This window comes from Biomphalaria glabrata, chromosome 6, assembly GCF_947242115.1.
Source record: "Biomphalaria glabrata chromosome 6, xgBioGlab47.1, whole genome shotgun sequence".
Taxonomy (NCBI): domain Eukaryota; kingdom Metazoa; phylum Mollusca; class Gastropoda; family Planorbidae; genus Biomphalaria; species Biomphalaria glabrata.
This window is the reverse complement of record NC_074716.1, coordinates 11435920-11446819: the sequence shown is the minus strand read 5'-3', so window position 1 is coordinate 11446819 and position 10900 is coordinate 11435920. Positions and strand designations below refer to the sequence as shown.

General features: G+C 37.6%; 1 protein-coding gene across 1 annotated transcript; it reads left to right on the top strand.

Moving 5' to 3' along the window:
* Positions 1–3647: 3647 nt before the first annotated feature.
* LOC106071442 (dermatopontin-like) lies at positions 3648–7378 on the top strand. Its single transcript, XM_013231550.2, has 3 exons — positions 3648–3739; positions 4966–5208; positions 6972–7378. Exons 2-3 carry the CDS (start codon positions 4995–4997, stop codon positions 7262–7264), a joined length of 507 nt encoding a protein of 168 aa, XP_013087004.2. The 5' UTR covers positions 3648–3739; positions 4966–4994; the 3' UTR covers positions 7265–7378.
* The last annotated feature ends 3522 nt before the right edge of the window (positions 7379–10900 follow it).

Sequence of the window (10900 nt, the reverse complement as noted above, 5' to 3'; positions counted from 1 at the left end):
AAATAGGTCAAATGTAGTGCAGCAAGAAAATAAAAAGTAACATAAACAACACAAAATAGATCTAAGGACAGGGCCGGATTTAAGCATGTAGAGGCCCAGGGAAAAGATTTTAGTGTGGGACTCTACACTGTTTCGAAAGTTTTAATAAAGATCCACTTATAATAAAAATATTTATATCTATAAAAGCATGCTATATTTTAGAAGAAAGAAATAGCTAGAGTAGGCCTACTTTCGTTTGAAATTTACCCTCATAATATTTTCCCTTTTTAAAAAAATATTTATTATGCATATTTTAGTTTTAAAAAAGTGTATATGTTTGAGTTTGTGACGGCCGTGGCCATTGGCAGACTGTCGTAATTCCGGATCTGTACTTGTATTTACTTATTTCGAACTTGCTACAACTACAAGTGAACACTTATTAATCCCGACATTATTACCATTAGAGTTAGCTTTATATAAAGTGTTAGCGTCAAAAATGAGAGAAAAATACTTTAAAGTTTCTGACACGTCAAAATTCTGATATATTTTTCTATTTTGTGGAAGCCCCTTTCTTGTCCCGGGCCTGTAGCCCCGCTTGCCCTCCCTTGAAACAGGCCTGTCTAATGCTAACAATTTTTAGTATTTTTCTGGCTTTAAATCAATTAAAAATTCCTGTCACTGCGACTCATGCTCTTCTTGGTTAGGCTAATCTTAGAATATGCACTGCTGTACCGTGTTTGGGACTCCAACTGAAGGAAAAAACAAACAAACAGAATTGACAAAAAGAGATTTGAGATCACGTTTGATTAGAGTAACACGGTTGTAACACCATTAGTGAAATCACTAAATTTAGAGACTCTTCAAGACAGAAGACTAAAAGGAATAGAAATAAATTAGGCCTAAATCAGTACTTTTTTTGTGATGGTACGCACCGGTACCAGCACTTCTTTCAATGTTGGGAAAAAATATTACTTTCTTGTATTTTAACGTTTATTATTAATTTATTAGTAGTTAAAAGTTAGGCAATCCATCACTGAGTACCGGCACCTATTTTTTTTTACAAAAATAAAAAGCACTGGAAAGAATACATAAATAATAAACAGTAAACTATTATTTACAAATAGAAAAACACAAACTAATAAAATACTCAGAAAGACACAAAGATATAAGGTACACTTCTTATTCCATATGCTAGGACAATTTCGTACAAGTGCTCGATATCTTTCTTTTCTAGTGCCATATTAGAGAATGGACTCATTGATAAGCGTATGACGTAATTATTATCTTTTTAGAAATAATGTCTGTAATTTATAACATAAGAAGATAAGGTTAGGATGACCAAAAAAAAAAAAAGCAACAAAAATAACGTATGATTCAATGCCCTTCAGAGTCTTGACCCTATGTTCCCGTGGTCATTCACTACCCTTTGTCGTCCTCATCTGTCATGCAGGATATATGTCAAATGGTAGCTCTATAGACTACGTAATAGGCCTGTGGAAATTTAAATTATCAACTTTTTTTTTAAAGATCTTGTTTAATTTGGGGTAGGAGCGGCATTTGCTTTCATACATGTAGCGAAAGAGAGGGAGGGGGGAAGAGAGAGAGAGAGAGAGAGCGATGGACTTTTGGTTAAAAGAAAAGTTGGAAGATAATAAAAGAGAACAGATGTTTTAAAAAAAAACATGACGAAGTAAGTCACATTTTATGCATACGCATAGAAACTATAACACACGCTCACTGCTCAGTTCACAGCAAGGACATACAATTGTTTGCAGGGCATTAGAAAATAAGTTCACTCACTAGAAGACCAAAAAAAAAAAAAAGAATAAAAACAAACAAAATAAAAAAAAAAACATGTATAAAGGGAAAGTGCCACACAATTACTGCCACATCTCTCAGTGCTGCAAGATTTGTCCATTTTCTACATAAAACAGAATTAATTTATTACCAATAATTAATAAATAAATTGGTTAATGTTTCTATTGACTCATGTGTTGTTATCGACAGTGAATAATTGTGAAATGTTGGACGTGGGATAAGATCACGTGTACACCATTTGTACCAGACAGACAGTTTTCACAGCCATTAAGACCATTTCATGGTCACTGCTTCTGTCAGCTTCAGGGAAAGTTCTGGTTTTAGCTTTATTAGTGTTTGATTTATGTAGTACGTGCCACGTAGTTATTCTGGATGGTTTGTGTGTCACTACATTGTTAGCTACATAAGAGCCTCATTCCTCTGTCATCCAAATCCAAAACGCTTAGTGGTTCCTGCCCATTGCTCAAATGCATCTTTTCCTATCATAAATAGTTTATATTTTTAACGAGGCAGTTTGATCTTAATCTGTTTTTTCTGGGTTTTTACTTCACCATATAGTTGTTATTCAAAGTATAAAGTTCTTGACCTATAATAAACAACCAGCAACATGAACAGGATTTGACCTGAGTCTCTAAGCAAGGCTCATCTCCCCTTAGCTTAGTACATTTTTCTATATAAAATAAAGTTAATTGATTACAACTAATTGATTAGCTATTTTTTTTATTTTTTTTTTATGGATTCACGTGTTATGAGTTGTCATCCAAAATGAATACTTGTGCTAAGTTTCCACTTGATCCGAGAATGGGAAGTGGGAGAAATAACTTGTAAAAGATTCCACCTAAACAGACAGAGTTAATAAAAAGCTTTGTGAAATAAAAACCGCAGGCCTATAGCCTAGGATTTACAAAAAGTATTTTAAAAAAATACCTGATTCAGGTCTGGTTCACGAAAGATCTTTAAAAACACACTTCAACAGATGGGTTTGTCTGCTTAAACCATTAGATATAAAAAGGTTTGCTTACTTTTTACCATTACTGTAAACAAACAGCGTGAAAGCAGGAAATTTTCACAATTTAGCTCAATGCTTCCTTTTGCCGGACGTCTGGTAATCTTAGTCAAACCAGAGTTTTCCCTGTGTGGCCAATTAGGTAGTATTTTTCCCCAAACATATACATAAACTGTCAAATTTATAGGAAAATCGTTAGAGCCGTTTTCGAGATATTCCTCCGATGAGTGTTCACTGTTCACCCACCATGAAGAGTTTGCAAGGCAAATCAATGCAAGCAAATAAGCGGTGAAGAAAGAACGATGAAAAAACATTTGAAAAGTAGAAATCAAGCATTGCTTTTAATTCTTCAGTCTTTGATAATGTATCATATGTTGTAACGAATTAAGCTGTGATACTCAATACATTGACACGAGAGTCGTTGCCTTAATCACGGGTCAGAACGATAAGTGATCGATTAACATTAACAGAATAAACTAAATTCTTATTTGCTCTTCAGTTTTGAAAGGTAAGCAACAAAGCCGTAAAGTAACCAAGTCTTCGATAGTTCTTTAACACCCACGCAGTTAAGATTTTTTTTTCTAATAATTTCATCAGCGGCGTATTTTTCCCCCGCGTGGATTGCAAAGGTCTCCCCAGTATGTAGTCTTAATTATTATTACACAAGGTTGTTAGTAGTTTCCTTTTTTTTTTCAGTTTACGCCTCTAATCTTAATGGCGTATTTTTTTAATATGAGAAAAATTAAGAAGCTATTAAAACTGTTTACCTAACGTGATGGAGTTGTGTGCTCTTTGGATTACCCTTGTCAATAAACATTTGTTTGTCTTGAGTAATTCTAAAAATGATGGTGTTCTGAATAATATCGTCAAGTGATGGATTCCTATAAATACGCAATGTCTGCTGGGAGAAAACAGCTTTCTCTTCACCAGACTTTGGTAAGTTGCATTTGCTGTCTAGTCCAAGCTGTAGTACTAACATGTAAAGTAAAAACTTCTGTCTGTTACAGGTTATAGTCTATACAAATTAGGTTCCATTTCTGTCTCGTATAATAGAAAATATGTCTCTTATACAGCGCTACTTTCATGCGTATAGCATGCTCAGAGCGCTATGGTCCAATTTGTGGACCAGTGGGTGGAAGGGGTATCTGGGAGAAGGTTTTCTGTGCTGCCTTCAGGCGCTCAGTAAACACAACTCTGACCGAAATTTTATGCTATTGATTGTTGTTCTCATCTCGTATTGCTATTATGTCACATTGTTTTCCAAAAGTAAAAATAAAACTCATTATTTTGACGTTTACTACCAAACTTTTTGTCATTATTACAATCATACCAGTTAGGTCTGAGGTAACATTAGGTCACCAAATAAAGTGTTCTGAGATGTTACAAACGTCTACTCTGATGTGATCAAGTTAACGGAACGTGACTATAGTCAGGTCCTGGTTGGGCCCAGGTATCCTACCATTCCTTAACGCGAGGAAGCGATTAGGCTAAATGGGTAGTAACAATGAGTTAAAGACTCTTGTAGACTCTTGTCTAAAGGAGTGTGGGAGCATTCCCATTGCACAGTGCAGAGTTGTAAGAGAACTGCCACGACTTTGTCAAAATAAGGCGCCGTTCCTCAGGGGACTATTTCATCAATTGCGAGTCCTGCAAGGTTAGCTTGGTCAATTATAGGACAATAGTGTGTGTGTGTGTGTGGGGGTTCCGTTGTGTTTGGCCTTTAGCTAGATTTTCTAGTCTTTGTGTCCGGAGTGTCCGACCCATTGGAAGTAGCAGTGTTAAATATGGACATTAGTTTGGATCTCTTTCCGATAGAGCGCTTCGTAAAACCAGGCATACAGGCCCAGAGTTTCAAGAGCTTCGGCTCAACTTCTTTGGAAGTAAAATGGTCGTGGTTAGATCAGCACACTAACCTATGTTCTAGGCCCTGATTACACGAACGAGCTTATTGATAAACAGAAGAAGAATAAATTATATTTCTGATCATGTCAACAGATCTGGTTGTGTGGTGTGGTCTATGGTCCCGGGTTCGAACTTGTCCACCGCCATTCCCCGCCGTCCTTCAGAAAGTTTGGGCAAGGATGTAATAATCTTCCATTCCGAAGGAACATCCAAAACGCGTAAAGCGAACCTAATCAATAATAGATAACATATTTCTTCAGAACATTTCAAAGATTTCCAACTGCTCAGAATGGTCATCTTAGTCAGCCTAGGACTCATGCTGGTGGTGACTCAAGTTAAGTCCGCTGCCTACGTGAACGACTGGGACAAGCCTTTCAATTTCAACTGTCCGACCGGACAGATTTTATCTTTTGTGTCAAGTATCAACGACAACTATTATGAAGACAGGCGCTGGGAACTCTTCTGTCGCACAGTGGGATACACCAAAGATTGTGTCAAAAGTGGTAAGTTATCTAATAACTTATATGCAGACAATGCTTTTACATGGATTAATTCTTTCATTGTAAATAATACTATGCATAATTTGAACTGGGGGTGAATGTTATCAAAATTATATACTGTATCGGTTGTCGTTCTTATGTTTACACGTGATTGTAACTCGTCCGTAAGAATACCGTAAGAATAAGTGTTATGTAATTATTCAATGTATTAAAGCCATACTTAGTGGACATGGTTTTTGACTTGATTATTATTATGTTCATAACACTGTCTTTGACAAAGGGTTTTCTTTTCGGCTCAAATCTGTGTAGCGCGACCTTCGCGAGGGGCTCTCCAACTCTCTTTCTTTTAGCTGCTTTCCTCTGTGCCAGTGAGTGCAAAATGGAGCCTGAGTTTATCTATAGAGCACTTCTGGGGGGCACCTCAATAACTTATAAAGACCTTGCGATGATATTAAGGTCACCTGTTTCTTTGGCCAACGGTTAACGAGAGGGTGCCATGTGGCCAGCACAAAAACCAACCACCTCAACTTTTCCATTTACTTGGGTGAACTCAGGTGCGCCCTAAAAGTCCCGAAATTCAAAATCCCAGTCTTCACCGAGATTCGGACCCAGGACGCCAAGTTCGGAAACTAAGCGCTTAACCAATTAGCTACCGCGCCCTCCTGGAAAAAAATAAGCTACATTCTTAATATTATCTAAAATTGTGTAGGTTACTTTGTAACTATAAAAATGATTTTAAGACGATTATAAACTTGTGGAAGGAAAGAGATTATAAGGAAATATAAAAGCTTTTTTTCTCCTCCATATCTTTCTCTAAATGTGAAGAAGTCTAAACTAAATACATTATCGGCACCTACCTGTTTACGTGCATTGGCGCTAATAGAGGAAGACAACAAAGCCACTTTTAAAGATATCTTTTAATAAGGCATTTTGAGTTTATTATAGTCTTTATGGGAACTCTGAGAAAGTACATTTACTTTTGGCCCAAAATTGATGTGCAAAAAAAAAACAAAAAAAAACATGCCAGGCAGCAGAACATGAACCCGGTTGGACAGTGGCGTGCCTAGGAATTTGCCATCATTTGGGGGCCCGTGGGGTTTGACATCTTTGGGAGCCCCTGCATTTTTCGTAATATTTAATGTAAGAAACACTCATTAGGGGCCCCCCTGAAGTGGGGGCCCGGGGAATATTCACATTCTCTCTCCCTCACCCTAGCTAAGCCTCTGCAGTTGGCAATTGTTTTCAAAGACATAATTTTATCCCCTAAGTTTTAAACATATGTTTGAATTAACAACATGATAATTAATGTTAGAGTTATATTATCATTAATACATTTCAAATGCGAAGGGTCGTGGGGGTCGATGGTAGAATTGCTTGGTTTCCAAGCTGGGGCGTCCCGGTGAAGACTTGTATTGCTAACTTTCTAGTACGCTCCTGAGTCAACCTAACTCTAGGGTACCTCATAATTGTAGGGAAAGTCAAGAAAGTTGGTCGTTGTGCTGGCCATACGACACCATCATTAAACTTCGACTGATGAAACAAGTGAGCTATGATGATGATGCATTGACGAAGTATCACAAGGTCTGAATAGGGAACTTAGCTTAAGAAGGGCTCTACACTATACAGAGCAGTCTTTATTTCAAATCATTAAAAGGGCAAGGATTGGACATTCTGATAGAGTTGAGTTATGTCCATATTTGTTTTCCTTGCTCATTTGTTTTCCTTGCTCATTTGTTTTCCTTGCTCATTTGTTTTGTTCTTTCTAGATTACGTCAACACGTTTGACAACCCCGTGACCTTCACCTGTCCAGGGGACAGCGTCATCACCGGCATCGAGAGCTACCATGACAACCACTACGAAGACAGACGATACAGGTTTCAGTGCTGCACAGTCTCCAAGAGGGTGCCATCTGACTGCTACACCACCGATTACGTCAACGACTGGGACGGCAAGCTGACCCTCTTCGTGCCAGAAGGTCAAGGAATCAAAGGGGCCATGAGTGAGCACAACAACTATTACGAGGACAGACGCTGGAGATTCACTCTGTGCACTGTTTGATTTCGTCCACAAATTACAATGATAGATGTCGATCTATGGCTTTAAGTTATTGAAGATTGAATTGTAAACGAAGTCAAATTATAATTATGGGAAAATAAATATATGTATCTGAAAGAGTTTTTGTACTTTTTTTTTATTCATCCCATAAAGTCTAATTGACACATTTAGTCGATTTCATTATCTCCAAAATAATGTTTCAAAATATAAATATTATAACATATTATCGGATTTGCCATTAAGCAGAATGTGATATGTTATTAATCGAAATAAATTTTTACTAATTAAAAATGAATATAAAGCTAAAATGCTACTTAACCATGTCTAGACCAATAATACAATATGATTCCTATGTCCGCTCGTACAAATTAATAATGACTAATCTCTCGAAACCAAAAAAAAAATGGACAGCAGGGATTTAACCCATTAGCTAGCATGACACCCAAATCGACCCACACGGTTTTAATACTACTAGGCCCAAAGTCCAGAATATAATGACTTTCGCTTTTTTGTTTAAGCAAGAAATAACAAAAGAAAAGCTAAACAACAATCCCTAGCGTCAGTTTACTGAATTGTGGGAATAAGAATTCGTATTCATTGCGAGTTCTTGCTGAAAACCAATATGCATTACTTAAGATAACATTTTATCGGATAACAGAAGAAATGATCTGTGCAGACACTATTTGAAATGGAAGAAAACTAGAAGTTAGCGCCTAGCTCTGAGTTACAGAAAGAATAAAAAAAAGAAAGAAATTGTGAATGTTTAACATTGTTTGACGCTCCCTACGGCCTTGGCCTTGGCTCAAAAGTAGAACACTTTCTGTGACGGAGAAGAAACTGTTTCAACTTGTCTTCTGCTATTTGAGAATCTGTTGGTGATACAAGTATTGAAAGAAAGAAAAATAAAATCGCTCATTCCAGGCAGACAATGAAAGAAGGCATTGATGTCCTTGAGCAACAGAAGGACCTTGTCCAATCCCTAGCGATCCCCCAGACCCCCTTGCTAGCAATGGCGGAAGTCTACAACTCCAGAAAGAACCTATAAGCGCACAATAAGCGTATTCCGAAAGAATGATGGGTCAGAATGTAATAAAGTTTATATATATACACACACACATACATACATACATATAAATATTTTTTTTCGGGAGGGGGGAGAGAAAAAAATCCCCCTCCCACCCCCCCCCCGAAAAAAAATCCTGGCTACGCCCATGTAGACTGGACATAGAGATATTTTAACACTACAGAAAAATGTCGTAAAATTTTTTAAAAGTTGAAACAAGGCGTTGTTTTGTGAAGTAGTTAATTAAGAGAAGTAAAGTTGTTTTGTTCAACCCTAACCTATGTAACATATAGATCTAGATCTAGTAATTGAACATCGAAAAAAAAAGGAACACTCTAGTCTCATAATTATTCTTTTGCAATTGCAATTATTAGATACATAATCTAAAAAGATCTAGGTAATCAATCTATTTAAATGTGCATAAGATTATATGTATCAATAGACGTGAATTATTTCGATCTTGCTTTATTTCATGAATTTGCGTGAATATATAGTTCTGTGAATAATACATAACAGTCTGTATTTATAGGTCTGTGTGCTGATCCATCGCGGATTAGAATTGGTTTCCGTTTTCCAGTCTAGATATAATATATATAGGTCTGCAGTGGCGTAGCATGATACCCTTGGGCCCGGGTTCAAGAATATATTGGTGGTCCCCATTCCCCAATAAGACGAATACAATGTATGACAAAACAATTGAGTAATCTGAATGTATTGGTACTTTGACCAAAAGACATTCCAATGCAAGCAGAGTAGCTTTTTAATAATCTTATTACGATTGACTATGTTGGAACTCCAACACGAATTAAAAGTTTCAATGTTTGTACAATTTTTGAACAGAATGAAACGAGTTAACAGAGTTTCAAATATATAAAGAAATGTTTTATGAGTCCACATTGACATTCCTAAAACACTTCTAGGTGCCACGCTTTGAAACATTGATACAAACTAGTATCTAGCTCTACCTCCATTATTTAACAGTAAATAGATGGAATATTTTTTTACTGAACATTTCTCTGGCCTTCGAAGTAGCAAAATAAGAACTGCTTTGGCCAACAGATCTATTATCTCGTTTTGAATCTGTTGGGCTTTGATTTCCTGTCAAATTTGAATATTCATGGCAATTTTCTGATGTTTTTGTATAAATATATGGCGTTAAATTTCTTTAAGAGCTATGAACCAAGTTTCAACCAAATACTAAGTATTGGTCAGAGAATGGCACTATTCCATGATCCATTTAGTTATCGTCTATCTTCTAGATCTTGTTAATAAACCTGCTCCCCAAGTCGGTTTCCTCATTCATTGCAATAGCACAAACCTATTCAGATTCAGACCAGATCATACTTTCCCTTACAATAACACACAAGACAAACAGGTTATTGCATCCACGTTGAGCAGTCAAGGTTATTGAAAAGTTGTATATAGTTTCTGATCATTTACACTTTTCAAACTATTATACCCGCTGCAGTTCATCAATTATAAATTCATAGTCGCAGATATACGAGCATATAATAGGCTACTATTGAGCAGTCAAGGTTATTGAGAAGTTGTACCTTGAGAGTGCCCGTCTTATAGCTCCAGAACAGGCTGGTTTCAGGGCTGGAATGTCCGCTATAGACCAAGTCAACATCTTTGTGCAGAGCGTAGCAGATGGATTCCAAAGGACCGAAAGCACATACGCAGTCTTCATTGACTTAAAACAGGCATATGATAAAGTATGGCGGCCTGGTTTGCTTCATAAGATAAGAGCCGTGGGGGTGCGGGGACGGATATATTACTGGATTAGAGACTTCCTACAAGAGCGTACAATAAGAACAAGGATGTACGGAGAAGTCTCAGGGGAAATGACCCTCGAGCACGGCCTCCCCCAGGGCTCCGTCCTGTCATGCGCCCTTTTCACGGTCTTCATAAATGACCTACCGGCTCAGCTAAAATGCCAAAAGCTGCTATATGCTGATGATATTGTCCTTTGGAAATCCGGAAGGAGCGCAACCTCCATACAAAAAGTGCTACAAGAAGATCTCCATACGCTCTGCTCATACACACAAAAATGGAGGCTAGAAATAAACACCTCCAAGACGGTCTATTCTCTGTTCACGCTCGGAACTGGCATTCTGGGGCAACCTTTCCAGCTCTCCCTCAACGGAGTGGCTCTCAGCATGGAAAAGCTACCCAAGTACCTTGGTGTAACTTTAGATCGCAAACTAAAAATGTGTGAGCACATCCAGGATGTTGTAAGAAAGGCCTCAGGGAAACTTTGCATTGTGCGGAAGCTGGCATCCACGAAGTGGGGAGCCCGAGCAGACATGCTCCGATCCCTGTATTTAGGTGCAGTCCGATCACAGATAGACTACAGCCTACTGTGCAAATTTATGGCTCTAGGACTGCTCTTGAACAACTCGATAAAATACAGTCCGAAGCACTAAGATTTGTCTGTGGAACCTTTAGGACTAGTCCAGTAAATGCGGCTGAAATAATGGCTAATATAGGTCCACTAAACCTTAGGAGGGAAAGGTCAGTACTGACCTGCTATGAGCGGTATAAAAGGCTGGATGAATACCTCCCAGCTAGAAAAC

Excerpts from the sequence above, each read along its gene's own strand:
- LOC106071442 (XM_013231550.2), top strand. The coding sequence starts at position 4,995 with ATGGTCATCTTAGTCAGCCTAGGACTCATGCTGGTGGTGACTCAAGTT. Across the intron at positions 5,209-6,971 it reads CAAAGATTGTGTCAAAAGTG|ATTACGTCAACACGTTTGAC; the intron begins GTAAGTTATCTA and ends TGTTCTTTCTAG.